General features: G+C 38.5%; 2 protein-coding genes across 2 annotated transcripts in view; both read right to left on the reverse strand.

The window, feature by feature from the left end:
* The window catches only part of nfxl1 (nuclear transcription factor, X-box binding-like 1), a 46,772-nt gene extending 41,879 nt beyond the window's left edge, over positions 1 to 4,893 (reverse strand). Inside the window, exons 1-5 of the mRNA XM_056448881.1 lie at positions 4,846 to 4,893; positions 3,919 to 4,040; positions 3,525 to 3,701; positions 1,233 to 1,345; positions 731 to 861 (exon numbers count right to left, since the gene is read on the reverse strand). Coding sequence (XP_056304856.1) covers positions 731 to 861; positions 1,233 to 1,345; positions 3,525 to 3,701; positions 3,919 to 4,030 — 533 coding nt within the window. The 5' untranslated portion in view covers positions 4,031 to 4,040; positions 4,846 to 4,893. The remainder of the gene's footprint in view (positions 1 to 730; positions 862 to 1,232; positions 1,346 to 3,524; positions 3,702 to 3,918; positions 4,041 to 4,845) is intronic.
* A 5,022-nt stretch (positions 4,894 to 9,915) lies between these two features.
* cnga1b (cyclic nucleotide gated channel subunit alpha 1b) lies at positions 9,916 to 22,345 on the reverse strand. The gene is made up of 8 exons (XM_056449566.1): positions 22,266 to 22,345; positions 22,090 to 22,155; positions 20,556 to 20,600; positions 20,368 to 20,476; positions 18,322 to 18,425; positions 15,170 to 15,276; positions 12,750 to 13,900; positions 9,916 to 10,152 (listed from the first exon to the last, which is right to left on the reverse strand). The coding sequence occupies exons 1-8, from the start codon at positions 22,343 to 22,345 to the stop codon at positions 9,916 to 9,918; spliced, it is 1,899 nt and encodes a 632-aa protein (XP_056305541.1).
* Between the last annotated feature and the right edge of the window lie 725 nt (positions 22,346 to 23,070).

Genomic DNA, 23,070 nt, shown 5'->3' on the forward strand with positions numbered 1-23,070 from the left:
TTATATATATAATGTAATATATTATGTAATATAATTAAATCTAATATATGTCCAGGTGCAACTTTAAATAACTAAAAATCACTTAAAACCTTGCCATAAATTCAGATTTTCATTGCTTAGTGATTTTCTTCTCGTCTCCCAGCATTAGTGTTTAAATTCAGCTAACAGCACCTACTGAAGAGGCGGGGCTAAATATAGTTAAGGTCACGTCTGATTGGTCAGATTTGAATAACCTATGCATGCTGTTGTGAATTTCTCGGTCTGGCTCATGGCACCAAAACTGTTGTGAAATTCTAAGACGAGCCGAAAACCAGGGAGAACTTTCAAAGCAGAATCCTTTAATAAGAAGAACTCAGCGTCGCTGTGGCGTCATCGAAAAAACTCTGAACTGATACAGCTCACACTCAGTTTTAAATAGATTTTTACAGACATTTGATACATAGAGGGGGGGACAAACGTAAACAAAGCATCTAAATGAAGTGTTGTTGTCTGCAGGGTTATTGCCTTTCCCCCCAGCCCCAATCTCATAAGCATGTATGAATCCATTCACAATACATTTTTAGCATGAAAACAAAGTGTACAAATGTACACAAATGCTTAAAACATAAAACCAATGTAGTGTATTGCACTTCTCTGCGATATGGATATTGCATTCACTATTATCACGATAACTTTTCAATATATTGTGCAGCCCTACAAAAGTCATGATGGTGATTGGTCAGAAACTCACCATGGCCACGGGTGATCCTTTTTCCCAAAATCCTCGTCGGTCACTGAGGACACCAGGAAGATGGAGTCTTTGGCCCATTTCTGAATGCAGGTTATGTGGAAGATACAGTAGCAGCCCACACAGCTCCAAACCTGAGGCCAAGTCCACAACATAGGTCAATAATAATAATAATAATAGCATGTAATTTTGACTTCAACTGTTGATGTATATATACAGTTGAAGTCAGAATTATTCACCCTCCTGTATATTTTTTTCCCTAATTTCTGTTTAACAGAGAGCAGATATTTCTAATAATAATAGTTTTAATAACTCATTTCTCTTTGCCATGATGACAGCACATAATATTAGACTAGATATTCTTCAAGACGCTAGTATTCAGCTTAAAGTGACATTTAAAGGCTTCACTAGGTTAATTAGGGTAAAGTTAGGGTAATTAGGCAAGTCATTGTATAACTGTAGTGTGTTCTGGAGACAATCCAAAACAAATACTGCCAAGTCTCACCGGCTGTGTCCTTCTGACAGAAGCGATGCAGATGAGACACGTAACTCCTCCAGACTGACACACTTCATGTAAATAATGGCGTGTTTGCTCCAGAAGACGGACATCGGTGTCACCTGCACAAACACAGACGTGACTCAGATCGATGGACTTCGTTTACAGTCTTACAGTCGTCCACACATGCACTCCATTGCTCACAGCGACCCGAGTTCAATTAACGCCTCATGGTCCTATGCCGATCCTTCCCCTCTCTCAACTCCCGATGCTTTCCTGTCAATACTCTACACTTTCCTATCCATTAAAGGTGAAAAGCTGCCAAAAATAATTGTTAAAAATAAAAAAATAAATAAAAATAAAAAACAAGTGTCGAGTGCTGTAGAGAAGCTCCAGATGGAAACTTTTGTTTTGAGTTTACCTTATGATCAAAGTTGTTGCACATCTGCTGATTCCTACCTCCAAATGAGCGAGTTTTAGCTACTTGTACATAGGGATGGGTATTGTTTAGGTTAACGGTATTACTACTTTTATCAATACCACTTATCGGTTCAGTACTTTAACGGTTCTCTTATCTGTGCTTTTTGTAGTGTGTTTTTAATGAAAAAAAAAACTAAACAAATTGAACAGAATTAACAACACTTTATTTTATAATTACATTTTTAATGTAAAATAAAACGAAACCGATAATTGTAAAACAAATAAATAAATTTTTCCCTTTAAAAGAATGCACAATGGTTTGAAGGAAAATGACTGTTTTTAACCTTTCTTCTGGAGAAAAATCAACACGTTTGCCTTTTCTGGCAGAAGTCAGGCTCTTTCTTGGTTTCTTGTGCTTCCTGCAGCTGAAAATAGCCTCTTTGAGTTGCAAAATGCAGTTAAATGAGATAATGTTCATGATTTTTCATTAACACACTCACATAAATGAGTTAACAGTGTTTTGGGAGTTAACTGTGTTTTTAATACAGTTTTGGAGCATCTTGCAATGTAAAAATAAGCTGTTTTTTATCATTTCCTAATAAGCATAGTTTATTATTAGGCAGTTCATATGCTATATTTGTAAACACAGCTGACGTAAAAGCATTTTTAATGTTTAAGATTTATTTAGGCCACTGCAGAAATAATACTGTTTTCAATGTAACCGAATGTGTGTGTTTATTAAGCTATTAATATTAACTTATACTAATTTAGGTTCTGGCATAACGAAGGATGATGTAACGTTAGTAGCTATAGGCAGTCAAAAACTGTTCATTAGTCTTTCTGCAGTTAATGCTCTTTTGAAAGATACTTTCACTTAGCCAGATTGCTTGCGTTTCCGCTTATACAAGAAAACAACTGGTTGCGTTTGTTTCAATGGGCATTGTCGCTGTCCACTCAGGAAATACCACCCGTTTAGTTCTCTCCACCACTCCGCAAGCTTACCAACTGTGTGTGCGCAAGTCTGTGTCGCAACCTATCTGTGTGTGCTTAGCGCGAGCCTACTCTAAACTGTGCTAACTGCGCAGACGAGGTTGGTCAGTTAAATTATGCAACTGTAAGTAATGTTTACTTAGCAATAGTTGTCCAGTACCGATAGCAGAACTGTTAAAGTCAGAGCTCATCGATACTTCGGTCTTTTATAATTTAGCACCGATACCGGTAAAGTACAGAGTTTCGGTACCCATCCCTACTTGTACATTAAGGTAGCGATCAGAAAAGACAACCCTACTGAAAAAAACAGCTTAAACCAGCCTAGGCTGTTTGGCTGGTTTTAGCTGGTCGACCTGGCTGGTTTTAGAGGGGTTTTGGCCATTACCAGACTGGTTTCCAGCTATTTCCAGCCTGGTCTTAGCTGGTCAGGCTGGGAGATGACCAGCTAAAACCAGCTTGACCAGGCTGGGCAGGGCCCAGCCAAAACCAGCTAAGTCCAGCTAAAACCAGGCTGGTCAAGCTGGTTTTAGATGGTTTTAGCTGGTCCTTTTCCAGCCTGACCAGCTAAGACCAGGCTGGAAATGGCTGGAAACCAACCTAGAAATAGCCAAAACCCCTCTGAAACCAGGCTGGTCAACCAGATAAAACCAACTAACCAGCCTAGGCTGGTTTAAGCTGGATTTTTCAGCAGGGAAAACACCCGCGAAGAAACTCGACACATAAGGAGACATAAAAACCTACTGCCGGCTAGCATTTCTGAAGTGTTATTGCAGAGCAACACAAACAGCATGCAGAAGTATATATGCATAGCTACGCGCAAGGCAGGCACCATGGGTCACTCTGATCATTTCACTCAGAAGTAGAAATCAGCCTTAAGTATGCCCTCAGTACCTGTGTGAGAGGCATATGGAGACAGAGCCGACTGAAGAATCTTCCCCCGCTTCCCTCCATCTTCACTATCATCCTCATCATCATCCTCAGAGGAAGAGCTGTACGTGTCTGTGGTCAGTCTCTGAGCGGCCGCCCGGTCAGACCTCTGGATCTCATCAAACCTAGACTGAGACGACGCTGAAGAAGAAATAAAGAAAGCGCATTAGGTATGCATCAGATTTTCTGATAATAATTTGCAGATAAAAATGGACATTTCAGTTTTAGTCCAACAAAGAAAAACAGTGTTTAATCTGAAAAACAAAAGCCTTCAAAGTTTATTAAAGATTTACATTTTTCATCGTGGTGCATCGCTAGAGAGAATGAATGGTGGACGATCAAAGAAACATCAGGTTACCTTTGACCTGTGACCCCACAGCTCCACGTGCACGTCCTGATGAGGGGTTACTGGTCACCTGACCTCTCCCCTGACCCCGACCTCGGCCCTGCTGCCTCCAGACTGGATCCATAATGGCGACCCTGAAAACCGCAGAAAAGAGAAGAAAATCAACTGGAGAAACATGCAGACATTGCAGAGAAAACACTAATGAGGAGTCAACCCACATGAAAAATACTATAGTTATTTACAGTAAATATGTAATGAACTTGAATTAATCTGTTGTGGTAATTCTGTAATTGTGATGGAAATACATAAAGTAAAATAAACAAAATACCAAATGCTGCACTGTTTTCTACAACTATACGGTATAATATACTACAATACACCGCAGTTTAAAGTGGTAAAACAAAAGTGAACTACAGCATTTATTACAGTTTATAGTTTCACTTTAGTTAATATGACAGTGTGCTGTAGCATTCATTAACGAGGTGTTGTAAATACAATAATATTTGCAGTATATACTAAAGTATAGCTCATAAACACTATAGTACACACCAGAAATTACTTTAGTATTATTTAAATATGGGAAACCTCTGAGGAAACACCATAGATAGGAAGAAAAATCGAAGCACAGCAAATAAAGATAAAAATTGCAGACAAACTGCAGAAATTCAATAACGAAGTGTCAAATCAATGAGAAATCAGCGTAAAGAAGGTAATTAAAGGTAAAATGTACAGGGTAAATAAAGGTAAAACCACAGACAAACCGCTGTATGGTGTCAGGAAACACGGTTTAACAGATCGAAATAACTCTAATCTGAGAGTGATGTCAGATATTAAAACAAAGCAACTATTTACTTTGCTGATCATTTCATATATCAATGTATAATGACTTAATAAAGCATTCGCAAAATGCAGTTATATTCAGAAAACACTCTTACCGACCTGAGTTACTCTACAAGCGGGTCTCAGCGCGCATGCGCAAGGCGCCAGCGCTACGAGGTGCGATGGGATATGTAGTTCCTAACGGTTAATGGAAGACGCGGACCCATCTGCTAAAAAACAACAACTCCCAACAGCGATGCGACGGAGTCAAAGACACGTGTGCTTTTCACTCAGGGGTCACAAACTCCCGGGCCCCCTGTTCTCCATACGTGGACTAGAGATGACATGATGCAGGACTGTTTGTTTGATCCCTTGAATTTGTTGTCATAGCAGCTTATTTCACATAAATAAATTGCATTATGCAAAGTGAATGTATTACTGAAAGTCTATTTTTTAAAGGGGCACCTTTTATGCCCTGCTTTACAAGATTTATAATACGTTTCTGATGTCCCTAGAGCGTGTAAGTAAAGTTTCAGCTCAAAATACCACACACCTAATATTTTATGACACGTTGAAACTGACCCTTTCAGGCTTTGATCCAAATTGTGGTGTTTTGGTGACTGTCGCTTTAAATTCAAATGAGATTGTAGTCTTTTGCAAAAGAGGGCGGAGCTTCAAATATTAATACAATCCAAACAAATGAAATAAATTGTTAAATACAATACTCATAGAAAAGTGTAAAGCCTATAAAATACTATACATGGTTAAAAGTAATAGAATATCATTTAACAAAGCATTTTATCTATCGGAGGTTTTATTTCACTTTGCAATCTTTGCTGATAGCTGGATATTGTTTAGATCAGCGGTTCTCAAACTGTGGTACGCAGGCTTCCCTCTAGTGGAGGAATCGCTGAATAATTTAAGTAAAAAATTAACACACTTTTAACCCTTTGAGGTGTATGATAACACCAATGTGATCAGTAAATTGATTTTAATAGGCTAAACCTTTTACTTTCAATTTTCTAATGTTTGTTATGTATTCTATCACTTGAAGCTAATTTCCTTTCCATATTTGTAACGATTGTTGGGCCGTATTTTTATATCCCAATGTTGACAGGTATGGTTTAATCCAGGCATAGGCAAACTTGATCCTCGAGGGCCGGTGTCCCTGCAGAGTTTTGCTCCAACACTAATCAAACACACCTGAACACCCTAATTAGTGTCTTTAAGATCACTAGAAAGCTACAAGCAGGTGTGTTTGATTAGAGTTGGTGCAAAACTATGCAGGGACACCGGCCCTCCAGGATCGAGTTTGCCCATCCCTGGTTTAATCCCTTGCTTTTCTGACACACAAAGCCTACTCTATTGCACAGTGAGCAGATCTAATTTCTAATTTAAGTATGTAAATCTAATTCATGTACTTAAAATACAAGATATATGTTGCATGTATAGTTGAAGTCAGAAATATTAGCCCCCCCCCCCCCCCCTCCCCCCCAAATTATTAGTCTCTCTGTTTATTTTTTTTCCTCCATTTTCTGTTTAAAAGAGTGGGGATTTCTTCAACACATTTCTAATCATAATAGTTTTAATAACTCATCTCTAATCACTGATTTATTTTATCTTTGTCATGATGACAGTAAATAATATTAGACTAGATATTCTTCAAGACACTTCTATACAGCTTAAAGTGACATTTAAAGGCTTAACTAGCTTAATTAGGTTAACTAGGCAGGTTAGGGTAATCAGGCAAGTTATTGTATAATGATGGTTTGTTCTGTAGACTATCGAAAAAAATATACAGCTTAAAGGGGCTAATAATATTGACCTTAAAATGGTGCTTAAAAAATTAATAACTGTTTTTATTCTAGCTGAAATAAAACAAATAAGACTTTCTCCAGAAGAAAAAATATTATCAGACATACTGTGAAAATTTCCTGAATCTGTTCAACATCATTTGGGAAATATTTAAGAAAGAAAAAAACTCAAAGGGGGTTTTATAGTTATATATATATACTTATACATATATACTTCAACTGTTTATATGACTTATTTGTATATTTAAAAATTTATCAAAAGAGTTTATACATGAATATGATGACATATAGCCTATATTTATGGAAATCGAAGGAACATTTCCAGGTTTTGATGAATAGGCTATTATATGTTAATACTTTACATTTAAGTATAGCAGTTGTCTTTTTACTTTTTGAGAACAGTGCCATTTTAATTATCTTTTAAAAGCACAATTTAATTTAACGTTGACATTTTTTTTAACCTGTAAACACAGTTCATTGTTAATGTTCAAATTATTACATTAAAGTTGTTGACGATAATAAATATTCTTAAGAAGATTTAATCTGCCACGTTTTTGAACTGCGCAGAGCAGTAGCTGCTGAATTAGGCCTACTATGCTACTGTGCTTCAATACTGGTTATTATGGTGGTACTTGGAGAGACGATTTTTTTTCTGAGGTGGTACTTGGTGAAAAAAGTTTGAGAACCACGGATTTAGATGAAGTTGTTATTACACTGCTGTGTAGCCGCCAGCCAATCACTGCATTTTGATTTCACACAGATTTTAAAGTGACAGTTCACCCAAACATGTAATGCTTCTCTGTATTTTGACACACAATATGAGAATCCGCACCAAGTCCGAGGCCAAGATCTTGCATACAAGCGGCCAAAAGCAGTCTGGGGTTCTCTCCTGAGACTGCTGCCCCTGCGAAACAGCCCTGGAAAACCAGATGAAAATTAATACATTTTGACCCACTGTTAAACATGAAGACAAGATATTCTGAAGAATATTGGAAAAAGCAGCCATTGACATCCATAGTATAGGAACAAAAAAAATACCGAGTGGTGCTCACTGCAGAGCCGCTCGCGCAGAGCTGAGCTCCAGCATCGGAAGCTTGAGCTCCAGCTCCTCCTTCCTTGCACTTCTTCTACGAGTGATGTCACTGGGGGTTGGGGTTAGGGGTGGGGTGGGTGTACGCATTAAAACAGCTTACAGGAGGAGGAGCGAGAGCTCAAGCAGCATCTCAAAAATACTATGGAAGTCGATGGCTGTTTTTTCCAGCATTCTTCTGAATATCTTGTCTTTATTTTCAACAGAAGAAAGAAACTAAGGTTTGGAACAAGTGGAGGATAAAACAAAATGAAACACACTAATCAGGATTTTTATTTATTTATTGAAGAATGGTTTTGGTATTTTACAGTCCATTTAGATCTCTGATTGAACTTTTTACAGTTCTTGCTAGAGCAGCATCATTATTCGAGCTTCTCTCTAAATATCAAGAGTTTTGAGTGAGACTATCAGTCAGGATTATTTATATTCTCTCATGAAACGCTTGTAATATCATACTTAATCATGATGATATACAGTCGCGTGAAAGCGTTTAAATGGAAAAATCTGACTTTAATAGGGTGCCAAAACTTTCTCACATGCCTGTAAGTTCCATGATACATAATCAATACTACTAACCACAGAAAATGCTGTGAAAACATAATCTGAACAGTCTCTTTTATTCATGCGCTTGATGTAGGCAGATGAAACCAAACAACCAATCAGGACTTCAGGAGTCTAAACCCACAATAAAAAAATACTATAGTAATTTATACAAATACTATAGTGTGTTTGAACCATACTATAGTGAAGTACTTAAGTTAATCTGTTGTGGTGAAGCTATGAGTGCTATGGCAACAGAACAACTATAGTAATAAAAACAAAATAAACTGTAGTAGTGATTCTACAGTTGCTATAGTAACAAAGCAACTACAGTAATAAAAACAAGTTAATCTGTTGCGATAATTATATAGTTGCTATGGTAACACAACAACTATAGTAATATAAACAGCTTAATCTGTTGTGGTGATTTTATAGTTGCTATGGTAACAGCAACTACAGTAGTGAATGCAAATTAATCAACTGCTGGGATTCTACAGTTGCTATGGTAACGCAACAACTATAGTAATATAAGCAACTTAATCTGTTGCTGTGATTTGTATAGTTGCTATGGTAACAAAAAAACTATAGTAATGAAAACAAATTAATCAGTGGCAGCGATTCTATAGTTGCTATGGTAATACAACTATAGTTACAAAAAATAAGTTAATCTGTTGCAGTGATTCTATAGTTGCTATGGTAACACAACAACTATAGTAATATAAACAGGTTAATCTGTTGCGATAATTCTATAGTTGCTATGGTAACAACAACTATAGTAATAAAAAAAATTAATCCGTTGCTGTGATTGTATAGTTGCTATGGTAGCACAACAACTATAGTTACTAAAATTAATCAGCTGCGGTGATTCGTTAGTTGCTATGGCAACACAACAACTAGTAATATAAACAAGTTAATCTGTTGCTGTGATTTTTTAGTTGATATGGTAACAATTACTATAGTTATAAAAACAAGTTAATCTGTTGTGAATATTCTGCAGTTGCTATGGTAACACAACAACTATAGTAATATAAACAACTTAATCTGTTGCGGTGATTTTATAGTTGCTATGGTAACACGACAAGTATGGTAATGAAAACAAGTTAATATGTTGCAATAATTATATAGTTGCTATGGTAACACAACAACTATAGTAATATAAAAATAAATCATCTCTTGCATTGATTCTTTAGTTGCTATGGTAACACAACAACTATAGTAGTATAAACAAGTTAATCTGTTGTGGTGATTATATGGTTGCTATGGTAACACATCAACTATAGTATTAAAAACAAATAAATCTATTGCGGCTATTCTATAGTTGCTATGGTAACCAAACAACTATAGTAATAAAAAAATTTATCTGGTGTGGTGATTTTATAGTTGCTATGGTAACACAACAACTATAGTAATATAAACAAATTAATCACTTGCGTTGTTTCTATAGTTGCTATGGTAACACAACAACTACAGAAATATAAACAAAAGACCCAATGCTATAGTTTTCTACAACTATAGTGTATATTATGCAATACACCACAGCTTACTGTAGTAAAACCTGAAGTATAGTACTGTGTTTTTTAAAGTTTATCAGCTGCAGCATTCATGAACATAGACGAGTTGTAGATACTGTGATATATACAGTATAATACACTCTACTATAGTATGGTCAAAAACACTATAGTATTTACTGTAAATGACTGTGGTATTTCTCTTATGTGGGAAACTAATGGGTTTCATGGGCTCAGTCTAGTCTGTCTTGTCTGCAGTTTCCGGCTGTGGCTCCATCAGAGCTTCACTGGTCATCTTCTTCTCCAGCTTAGTGACACGCTTCTTCAGTTTTCCCTGTGCAGCTTCATGTTCAGCAAGCAGGCGGGCGAAGCGTGTCTGCAGGTCCTCCAGCACACCGCCGATCTTGTGCACCTTCTCCTCCATGTCTTTGGGATCGGGACCCTGCTTGGCTAACTCCAAATCCAGGAGATTATCCTGAGGAGGAAAATAATAAAACTCACGGTTACATCAAGCTACCCAGAAAGCCTGTTGCTCTTTAATAACTAACTATCCTTAAAGGGACGGTTCACCCAAAACTTTTAATTCACCCACACTCAAATTGACTCTTGCTGTCTATGGTGGATGAGAGAACTCTCAAATTTAATCTAAAAATTTGTGTTTTTAAGATTAACAAAGGTCTCAGGGGATTGGAACAATATTAAAGAAATGTATCATCGCTGTGGTGATTAATAACAGAATATTTAGGGTAAACTAACCCTAAAATAGTGATAGTTCACCCAAAAATGAAAATTCTGTCATCATTTACTCACAATTTACTTGTTTGAAAGTCCCTTTAAGGCAAATATTTTCACTCGCCAGCCATTTTTGAAAATGGGGAAACATCAAATTCTCCAAAACTCAAAATGTGTGCAAAATGTACGACTAATTTTCATATTTGGAAGCACCAGTCTCTTAAATTGTGTTTCTAAACATTAGAATCATGATAAAAGACAGCATTGTTTCAGACCAACACAATCTCATGGCGATTCGTAACTTTTTGATTTAGTGGCTAATTAGTATGAGTTCGTACGATCTAATTCGTACGATTTAGTACGATTTGCTCATCCCCCAATGATGGTTGGGTTTAGGGGTGGGGTTAGGTGCCACGCCTCCTTTTTAAAATCGTGCAATTTCGGACGACTGAACTCGTATGAATTCATACGAATTAGCCACTAAACTGACAAAACGTAAAATACTTACGTTTTCTCGATCAGGCTGTTCAGACTGAACCCTGCATTCGTTTAATACGGATTACTAAACCAGAGACCATTTGTTTTAAAGTGTAGTTGGTTGGTTTAAAAGTAGAGATTTTGAGCTTTATGTAGACATACACCTCATGTCTGTAAGGCTAGTATTCACTGAGATTTCACGACATTTGCTGATGCCAGAAAGTTCTTAACATTGAAACTGCAGGAACTGTTATAAAAACACACTTCTGGACTGAGTCTCTCCCTCGGAGCATCATCAGTCTATAGTGGTCCATGATTGGCTGCTTTATTTGAAGGCGGAGTTTCCTTTGTTACAGCGTCGATATTGACCTTTACATTTTTTTTTATTATATTGTTTGCTATACTGTTTGACTTGTTCCAAACCTGTGTTTATTGCAGGAATAAGATTTCAAAATTAAGAGAGTTTTTCCTGCAAACAAGCTAAATAATCTGCCAATGGAGTGAGTAAAATAAACTTATTTCAAACCATAAAGAAGACTATTTTGCTTACCACATTGATAGATTATTTAGCATGTTTTCAGAAAAAACTCACTTAATTTTGACTTATTATATCTGAAAACAAAACAACATGCTTTACTTGTGTAGAAAATGTTTCTTTAATTCAAGAATTTTTATATTGTACTAATTTTTTCGCAGTGCATAGCACGTTTTTTTTCTCCTACAATAGAAGTCAATGTCTACCAGTTACCAACATTCTTCTAAACATCAAATTTTGCAGATTTAAAACCACTTGCCGGACATTTTCATTTCATTTTTGAACGAACTATCCCTTTAAAACAAGACATTTCTACTGACGTTTAACCTAAGACTTGATTCAAAAAGGTGCAACAAGTATTGGGAAAATTAACTGAGTATGTCATTGTAAACAATATATGATAATGTGCTTCAAATCTATTGTGACTTGATTTTGTAACCCTTATGACAGCAATCGCTTTCAGAATTATTCAACCCAGGCTCAATGTGGATACATACCCTTTTATACATTCATGGAGAGCACAAAATACGTCCCAGGAGCTACGTTTTTTTTTGAAGTTATTGCTTTCACGACTCCTTCAGAGGCCGCTGTGTATGCTTTTTCAGATCTCAAATTTCTCTTGCAAGTGCTATTCGCGTCTGCTCTTCTTATGTAAATCCACCTAAAGTCGCTGTCGACTGACTGACTGACTGACCGACCGACACCCCCACCCATCCTCTTCGCTAAACCCAACCGATATGGTTTTAAAAAGCAATCCAGAAAAAGAAAAGCTGCCTGATTTTTACTAGTTTTTTTATTATTTGCCTTTTGTTTTACCTGCTATCTGGAACCATTCTTCGCAGGACTCGAACCGTTGTCGCGGTTAACTCCGCTCTGTGTCTCAAGTACACTACCATGAGCAGCGAGCCACTGGGCAAACTGGTAACAGTGGAAAAGCCAAAAAGAAATAGAAGCCGTCTGCAGCGTCATACCGCCTCGGAGCATTCATTTTAAAAACGAAATGCAGCCATATGTACTTCTGGCTACATAATTCATGCTCTCCAGAAATGTATACGGGGCTACATATTCACAATGAGCCTATGTTGAAATTATTTTTGAACAAGCTGCTTGTTCAAACTACTTATTTAAAACACGCTGAATCAACACCTGTGGGTTTTTTTAAGACAACTTAATTGTTTTATGTTCAGTCCACTTAAATTTGTCAAAATTATTAAGTCAAATTAATCGATTTGTGTTGGGACACATGAAGGAATTGTGTGAAACAAAACAAGACCTTTATTATTATTATTATTATTATCATCTCAAACACACTCAGCCCCATACAGTACCTTCATAAGGATTTGTCGTCCCTTCTCCTCCAGCATGGCCTTGGCATCCGGATATTCAGTCAGCGCCTCCATCAGGTCGTCTTTGGAAAGACAGAACAGATCTGAGTATCCAATACTGCGGATGTTGGCGGTTCTGCGATTCCCTGCCCTGCTGCCCTTAATATTGAGGATGCTAATTTCGCCGAAATAGCTTCCATCACTGAGCACCACGAACTGCGTAATCCCGTCGTCTGCCACCACTGCCAGTTTACCCTCTTTAATGATGTACATCTCGCGCCCGATGTCGCCCTTTTTGCATATATAGTCTCCAGGGCTGTAAACCTGCGGCTGCAGCTTTAACACCAGCTCCACCAAAAGCCCGGCTTCACAGTCCGCAAAGATACGCACTTTTTTTAGCGTATCCAGATGGACGTTTATGGCTATCTCTGCCCTCAGCTTGTCCGGAAGATACTTCAGTACTTCTCTCTCATCGACCGCCTTTTTATTGGTCCACAAGTAATCAAACCATTTAATAACCCGTTTCTCCAAATCCTTAGTGACTTTCCGAAAGCTCATGTATTGTTTAATAGCATCGATGCGAGCTTGGAAATCGGCTCGTGCTGCGTTAGCATTTGTGATCATTGAGCCGACGTTACCGACGATTGTAGCAAAAATCAACACGCCGACTAGAAAGTCGGTGACTACGAAAAAGTACTCAGAGTTTTCAACAGGCGGTGGTGTTTCGCCGATGGTAGTGAGCGTCAGGGTGGACCAGTACATGCTGTAGGCGTATTTACGCACCAATCGCCCAAACTCCGGGTCTGAAGGGTCCGGGTACACGAAAGCATCCGATCCGAAACCGATGGCTTTGGAGAAGGAGTAATACATGCAGGCGTTCCAGTGGATGATGATCACGATGTACATGACGAGGTTGGAGATTCGGAAGACGTTGGGAAAGTTAGTCCGCGTTTCAGTGCGCTGGAAAAACTCGAACAGTCGATTGACTCTCAGGAGCTTGTTCATGCGAATCTCTGGGTAGTTCATGCCAAAGTACAGGTAGAAAACATCAGTAGGAACCATTGAGGCTAGATCCAGCCTAAACTGCACGCTGTCTGTGTAGCGATCGCGAAGCTTTTTCTCATCTTTCACTAGAAGACCCTGCTCCAGATATCCTGAGGATAAATAACAAACAAACAAGGGTTTGAGACAAGTGAGTATGTGATGACTGAAGTTTAATTTTTGCAACCCAGGCTCATTCTGAAAACGTAGTCCCGTGGACGTTTCTGGAGACCGCGAAATACGTAGCCGGGGGTACGTACGGCTGCATTTCATTTTTTTAAGCGAATGCTGCGGGGTGGTGTGACACCGTTCCTTTCGTCGCTTGCCGACCGGCCTCTCTCCTCCGTGTGGAGGGCTTTCCCGCTGAAACCAGTTTGTCCGGTTAGCTCTTCGTGTACTTAGGCGGACTTGAGGCACAAAAAGGGGCTGACCATGACGACGACCGGGTTCGAGTCCGGGGAAGAGCGGTTCCAGAAATCAGGTAAGAAAAGAAAAACAAAATCCAAAAAATAAAGCGAACAAGTTCGTCACAGGGTGAGAATGTGGTCAAAATCCGAAAACGTGGTAAAAATCAGACGAGGGCTTTTCTTTTTCTGGACGGCTTTTGTGAATCGTCGTTGGTTGGGTTTAGGGACGGAGGAGGGTGGGTCAGCCGATTGGCCGGTCGCACGGTCAATCATTCTGTCATCCAGGCAGACAGGCGGAAGGTCGTTCGACAGCGGCCTCTAGCGGGTTTACGCGAGGACGGCGCGGGAGAAAGCGCGCACAGCGGCCTTTCGCGGATTCGCGAAAACAAAAACTGCAAAAATATGTACCTCCCGGGACGTATTTCGCAGTCTCCAGAAACGTCCCGGGACTACGTTCTCAGAATGAGCCTGGGTTGCATTTTTGGGGGAACTATCCCTTTAAAAACAACATACATTTGAAATTAGAACTATTCGCCCTCCTGTCTATTTTCGGCCAATTTCTGTTTAACATTGAGAAGATTTCTTCAACACATTTCTAATCATAATAGTTTTAATAACTCATTTCTAATAACTGATTTCTTTTATTTTGTCATGATGACAGTAAATAATATTAGACTAGATATTCTTCAAGACACTAGAAGTCTTAACTAGGTTAATCAGGGTAAAGTTAGGGTAATTAGGCAGGTCAATGTATAACAGTGGATTGTTCTGTAGACAATCCAAAACAAATATGGCTTAGGGGGGCTAATAATATTGAGCTTAAAATAGGATAAAAACAATTAAAAACTGCTTTTATTCTAGCTGAAATAAAACAAATAAGACTTTCTCCAGAAGAAAAAATATTAGAGGAAATACTGTGAAATTTTCACTTTTTATATCAAGTGTTTTATGCCAGCTGATGGAGCTATAACTCACCTGTCCTGGTCCTGAACACCATGTCCAGCAGGTACACCATATCAGATAAGTAATCCAGGAAGAACCAGAGGATCAGATAATCCCCCTGCAGTTCCTCGAAACAAGCTCTGAGGGACACAGATTGAGAGTTAAGGTGAAGTCTTTTTGGAAAAGACCAAACTACTGAACAAAACAGACGCAGATGCACTCTCTCAGAGATAAAGATGCAAAAAGCTGTGACTAGAGCAGTACCTTTTCAAAAGGTGTGTACCTAAAGTACAAAGTACACAGTAAAAACCATTAGTTGACTTTACTTTTAAAAACTTTTAGTAAAACAGTTGCATTTAAAGCGTTTAGTTGACTTTACTTTAAAGGGCACATAGTTTACCTCTTTTTTATGATTTAATATTAATATTCTGGTTCTTCTGAGTGTGCCAGTTTAGGTTCAGTTTAAAACACAATTCAGATTGTTTTATTATAATGTGTTAAATAGTGTCATGTTGGGGGCGTGTCCACAGCTCGCTGATTTAGGGGTGTGTTGCTTCACATGTAAATTAGTTTTCCGCCAACGTAACAAGGGGGCGGAGCCATGAGCTCACCCGCTCTGTGTTTGCAACAGAGTCTGACAGGCAGACAGAGAAGGAGAAGGAGTGAAAGGATCACCATTCAGTCGTACATATACGGCTCGGACACAGACCAAGCAGAGAGTACAAAATCATTTGTGTCTTTGTACAGTTTTACAGCCAACTGTGTGCTAGTTTCAAGTGGCGAGCTTGTACACAGAAACTAATAACCACACACACTGAATTAACTTTGACTGAGGCACCGGATGCGCCGCTTGAATCCGCGACACGGCACACCAGACACTCTCTGTGGCGCGGCAGAGACATGAAGTGTCCCGAATCGTCGCGCCACGCATTTTTGAATTCTAAACATAGGTTTCTGCAGCGGTCCGCGGCGCCCAGCCGTCGACTTGAGTGTACCCTGATAGAAACCGATGTTTAGAATTGTAAAACGCATGCTAGTTAAGATCACAGGAAGCGTCTGTGATCTCGAGAAATGCAAACGGCTGAAGTATAAGGTAGACTCAATGAGAAGTACACATGTTTGCAAACCTACCTAAAGATACAACCAATAATTCCGATTAGAGCGATAATGTGGAGAATATTGATCTTGTGTTGAGCCCAATGAGCCTTACATCTAAAAATAGAGCTAGCGTGTTCCTTTAGTGATATCGCTTCGACTCACGCTGAAAATGGTGGACGTGAATCAACAAACTGAGGATATGATGACGCGCCTGTCAATCAATATTGGTGGGCGGGGGGACCGCTCTCCTACGTAAAGTTGCGGTCGATCTGAAAACCGCTCCAATTGGTCCACCGTTTTTTATGTTGTTAAATTGAAAAAAAAGCACTGGGTGTGTTTATATCTCCCCAATATGACGGTCTATACACCATACATGCACATATGGCTGTCCAAACAGCTTGAAAAGTAGATTTTTTACTATAAGTGCCCTTTAAGGAGCCTCTATTATGGGTTTTTGAGAATGAGCTTCCATGTAGTGTGCATCACAGCTCTAAGTGAATGAAAACATCCTGCTGAGGTTTAAATCTGAAAGTGCAGCATGTTTAAAACTATTGATTCTTTAACGAAATAGTCGACTCAGAGTCGAATAAATGAATCGAGATGGGTTCGGATCTTTTGCCTGAATGCGTTGACGTCGATACCAGACGTCGCCCAATTATGCAGTAGCAGATCCAGTAAAATGCTGTGCTTTCCCTTCAGACACTAGTGGAGAGTGGGGGATAAAGGCACTGATCATGACTGAAGATGACAGATGGAGATTCGGCTGTGGGGAATTAAGGGTTAAAGTTCATATTCACAACAACACCACAGTATAGCCAACCGTGTGCTGTATTTGTTCCTGTCATTTCTCTGATTTTTGATACAATAACCTATGCTGCAGAGCGGGATTCGACAGTTTCTTCTTTCTCCGGATCTTAAAATGTAAGTGTGATTAAAATTGTTGCCTCGTTTTGTGTAGTTTGCAAAATATGTATTTAATTGTGTGTTGTAACATGTAATCACCTTATGCGGCTTGTAATCACATATCTATTATTCAATTCATGCAAATTCATCTTTATTTCTCTAGAGCTTTTACAATGTAGATTGTGTCAAAGCAGCTGAACACAGAAGTTCTAGTAAACTGAAACTGTGTCAGTCCAGTTTTCAGTGTTTAAGTTCAGTTCAGTTCAGTTCAGTTCAGTGTGGTTTAATTTTCACTGCTGAAAGTCCAAACACTAAAGAGCAAATCCATCGATGCGAGCAAGCCAGTGGCGACAGTGGAGGAACAGACTTCACCAATTGACCAAAGTGAAGGGAAAAAACCTCGAGAGAAACCAGGCTCAGGAGAACTGCTGGTGTGAGTAGGTCACCGGTGAGTGTTCAGGATGTCCCACAGGATCAGTGATATTTTGATTAAAATTATAGATCAGAGCTTGTTCAGTATTTCTCAGGTTAATCTGTATGGGGCTGTTCACATGTGTCCAAAACCACTTGAAAACTGCAACGTGTGCTTCTTCCTTTACTGATTTAAATGCATTTCTGAACTGGCGATCCTCTGCCGTTTGTATTTGCTATGGCCACCATCAGCTATTCCTACACGTGCAGCGTGGTCAACTGCCAAAACAGTTTAGCTTCTGCCACAGTGTGGATTAATACTTAATGTGTGTCGTTGTTATTACTTGGGGTTAAGAGTAGAGTATATGCTGGTGTTTAACTGCATTGATTTACTGCATTGGGCTCTCACATACTCTCTGCTACTTCATAACTGTGGTGGGTGTATCTCTCTGTCTCGTGCTGAGCCCAGTCAACCAATCACAACAGACGGGATCAATGGACCAATCACCGCAGATTAGCCTCACGCAAAGGAGGGGTTTGGGAACAAGTGAATCACTGAACAAATCATGCGGGAGTCGTTGGGATGATAATGTAAAAATAAATGCATCTTATAAGACAATGAGAGTGTTTTTTGACGTTGCACGCATATCAGCCTGCTGTTGGAGTCCCCCAAAACCAAAATATGACCTTTTTAATGCAAAATACAGGCTCTTTAATAAAATAAGTGAAATCGTTGTGAGTAAACTCATGATAAAGACATCACAATGAAGCACCTTGCTATGATGAATATCCAGTTGTACATCACAGGACACGTGATCACGAACAGCCAGTTGTAGTACATGTTTCCAGCCGGATCCACCACCTGGATCTCCTTCGGGCTGTAAGGCAACATTGAAGATTTTCAAGACTGTGAACCAGTGCCACCAAACACACGTCTTTCACTGTTAAAACGACCATTTTCCCCCTCAAATGGGTAAATATTCTCAATAATGGAGAATGTATACATTTAGTGTAGTTAGATGTAACTGTCAATGACGACGTGCACAAAATGCATCCATGTATTGGTCATTTTTTATGCATGGCCTTATGTACTTTAACCTTAAAGAGTGGTTGAGTCTAAGGACATGAATATAAGGATAACTATATTTGTGTACACAGCATGAAATTAGAATAACGTGTTAATTTTTAGTTTATGCTTTCCTGTCCACGACTCCATATAATGTCATATTTCAGCAGTTTAGAAATGGACAGCACATAGAAGAAGTTCTGGCACAATCATGTTATGTTCATTTGTAGAAAACACAAGTGGAACTGCAATAAACATTCATAACCTTTAACATACAGAACGCTCTTAAACTCATGATCTAAAATTACCTCATTATGTATTGAGGTTTTTAGTTTTTTTTAGTTTTTCTGCTGAACACAAAAGAAGATATTTTGAAGAATGCTGGTTGTTGGCACCAATTGACCTCCATAGTAGAATAAAAACACTATGGAGGTCACTTGGTGCCAGCTACCAGCATTCCTCAAAATATCTTCTTTTGTGAAGTATGATGTTGTTGGCACTTATTGACCTCCATAGTGGGAACAAAATTTTATAGAGGTCAACTGGTGCCCACAACCATCATTCCTCAAAATATCTTCTTTTGTGAAGCGTGATGGTTGTTGGGACCACTTGACCTCCATAGTAGAATAAAAACACTATGGAGGTCACTTGCTGTCAGCTATCAGCATTGCTCAAAATATCTTCTTTTTTGAAGCGTGATGGTTGTTGGGACCACTTGACCTCCATAGTAGAATAAAAACACTATGGAGGTCACTTGTTGTCAGCTATCAGCATTGCTCAAAATATCTTCTTTTGTGAAGTATGATGGTTGTTGGCACTACTTGACCTCCATAGTGGGCACAAAATTTTATGGAGGTCAACTAGTGCCAACAACCATCATTCCTCAAAATATCTTCTCTTGTGAAGTATGATGGTTGTTGGCACCAGTTGACCTTCATAGTAGAATTAAAACACTATGGAGGTCACTTGGTGCTAGCTATCAGCATTCCTCAAAATATCTTCTTTTGTGAAGTATGATGGTTGTTGGCACTAATTGACCTCCATAGTGGGCACAAAATTTTATGGAGGTCAACTGGTGCCAACAACCATCATTCCTCAAAATATCTTCTTTTGTGAAGCATAATGGTTGTTGGCACCAGTTGACCTCCATAGTAGAATAAAAACACTATGGAGGTCACTTGGTGCCAGCTACCAGCATTACTCAAAATATCTTCTTTTGTGACGTATGATGGTTGTTGGCACTAGTTGACCTCCATAGTAGCAACAAAATTTTATGGAGGTCAACTGGTGCCAACAACCATCATTCCTCAAAATATCTTCTTTTGTGAAGTATGACGGTTGTTGGCACCAGTTGACCTCCATAGTAGAATAAAAACACTATGGAGGTCACTTGGGTTGTTGGCACCAGTTGACCTCCATAGTAGAATAAAAACACTATGGAGGTCAATTGATGCCAGCTACCAGCGTTCATCAAACTGTCTTCTTTTGTGAAGTATGATGGCTGTTGGCACGAGTTGACCTCCATAGTGGGAAAAAAATACTATGGAGGTCAATAAGTGCCAGCATTTTTCTAAATACCTTCTTTTGTGTTCAGCAGAAGAAACTCAAATATGAAGGATGAGTAAATGATGATAGAATTTTCTTTTTGGGTAAACTGGCCCTTTAAGAGTCTAGATAATACATCACTATTGAGAAACCCAGCCATGGTCTGAATAAAAATGAACATACGGTTCTTTCTTCTCTTTCTCTTTCTCTTTTCCTTCTCTTTTTCTTTTTCCTTCTCTTTTTCTTTCTCCTTCTCTTTCTCTTCTTGTTCTTTCTTCTTTTCCTTCTTCTCCTTTTTTTCTTTCTTCTCCTTTTTCCTGGAATAACACAAATACTCTGAGCAGATCATCACATAGAGCTAAGTATTAAATAAAGTGTCAAAAGATCTCATCTTACTCCTTCTTCTCCTTTTTTTCTTTCTTTTTCTTCTTTTTGTCCTCCCTGTGGATATAAAGAAAGATAAAAAATAAAAAACAACCCTTGTAATGCATTCAAAATCTGTAGATTTCCAATTGGGTCCAAAGAACTGGAATAAAATTTAAGTACTTCATATTATCAGCAACTTCTCATTAAAGAATAAAAAGGAAAAATATTAATTATAATATATTAATTTATAATATATTAATTATATTATATTATATTATATTATATTATATTATATTATATTATATTATATTATATTATATTATATTATATTAATAATAATAATATATATATATATATATATATATACAGTTTATATATATATAAACCTTCTTAACAATATTGCAAATATATAAATGCATGACATATTTTTTTGTTGGTTCATCTGTAATTTTAGATTTTTGATTTAATTTCTTAAAAATAATTAAATGCACAACTACCATGACAAAAACATGGCAAACTTAAAAACCTTTTTATTCATTAATTCATCATAATTTTTTTATTTGGATTTCTTCAAATCATAAAGGCCCAAAAATGTCTGAGATATGAGCAAAAGGATGAATATATCTGACTAAAGTTTGACCACACAGATTAAATCTACAAAAAATTACTGATGTAAAACATTTCCCATTTTTAGAAATGTCATGTACCTTTATGTTTTAGTAACTCTTGTGTTGTGAATAATAATGAGCCTGAATGTTTTATAGGGGTTAAAGGGATTAAATAGCACCTTTTGTTATAATGTGTGTGTGTACTTTGTATTCCTTACATTGTGGGGACCAAATGTCCCCACAAATATAACAATACCAGTAAAACTAGTACTAATAATATACACTCACCGGCCACTTTATTAGGTACACCTTACTAGAATTGTAGCCTCAGTTTCCTGTTCTTAGCTGACAGGAGCGGCACCCGGTGTGGTCTTCTGCTGCTGTAGCCCATCCGCCTTAAGGTTGGACGTGTTGTGTGTTCAGAGATGCTCTTCTGCAGACCTCGGTTGTAACGAGTGCTTATTTGAGTTACTGTTGCCTTTCTATCAGCTGGAACCAGTCTGGCCATTCTCCTCTGACCTCTGGCATCAACAAGGCATTTGCGCCCACAATACTGCCGCTCACTGGATATTTCCTCTTTTTCAGACCATTGTAAACCCTAGAGATGGTTGTGCGTGAAAATCCCAGAAGATCAGCAGTTTCTGAAATACTCGGATCAGCCCGTCTGGCACCAACAACCATGCCACGTTCAAAGTCACTTAAATCCCTTTTCTTCTCTATTCTGATGCTCGCTTTGAACTGCAGCAGATCGTCTTGACCATGTCTATATGCCTAAATGCATTGAGCTGCTGCCATGTGATTGGCTGATTAGACATTTGCGTTAACGAGCAGTTGGACAGGTGTACCTAATAAAGTGGCCGGTGAGTGTACAGTCAAAATCATATAATACAATAAAATCATTATGTCTATAGGAATTCCCCATAAAAACAGCTGTAGTGTATGTGTGTGTGACTCACTCTTCATTGTTATTGCTGTTGTTGGTGTTGTTGAAGAGAGTTCCAGCATCAGGACGCTTATTTTCTCTTCAGGAAGAAAGATAAATTCATTATTAAAAGAGTCATTATTAATTTTGAAGTCACTCATGTCTATCTGAGATAATCCATTTATCCGTCACCCATAATGCATCACTCACATAACGTCCTCCATGGTAACCTGCTCCACCCCCTCCACCAGAAATCTGGGTGGGTCCAAAGGCCTCACTCGTGCAGACATGCAGCTGATTGGTCAGGACACCCGCCCGTTGCAGAGCACTGCAGCCAATAAGCAGAGAATGAAGAATGAAGCCTCATGCATTGCTCAGGTGTGAGTTTCTCACAGACTTCAACAGTGTCAAAATCTTGATGGTTCTGTGGGTCTCGTCTATCAAATCTGAGCTTTATTTTGTATTTTCTATTAGATTCAGTTCAGGTGATTGGCTAGGCCATTCTTCAGCTTGATTTGTTTCTCTGAAAGCATCTGAGAGTCTCCTTGGCTGTGTTTTGGATCATTGTCTTGCTGAAATGTCCACCCTGGTTTCATCCTCATCCTCCTGCTAATGTAGATGTTGGACTGAAGCAGCTGATATTGATTTACACTGAGGAAGGGCAGAGGGTTGCTGAAAAACTACTGAGAGATTTCAGCTGCCGTCTGGGCTTTCACTGCCCAACTACACCTTCCTTTCTTCTTGTGTTCAATACTTTCTCCCTGTGTCGTTTAATTATTATTCATTCATTTTCAAACTCCACACAGAAATGCCAACTGGTCCAGCAGGGACCTGAACTAGCAACCAGCAATGTTTTATATGTATATTTATTAGTGGTGGGCCGTTATCGATGTTAACGTGCTGCGTTAACGCGAGACTCTCATCGCGCGTTAAAAAAAATATTGCCGTTAATCTATTGTCAAAGTTGGGTTGGGAGCTGGGTCGATTCTACACAAGCTATGATGACTTTCACCTT

The sequence above is a fragment of the Danio aesculapii genome, chromosome 23, assembly GCF_903798145.1.
Source record: "Danio aesculapii chromosome 23, fDanAes4.1, whole genome shotgun sequence".
NCBI lineage: Eukaryota > Metazoa > Chordata > Actinopteri > Cypriniformes > Danionidae > Danio > Danio aesculapii.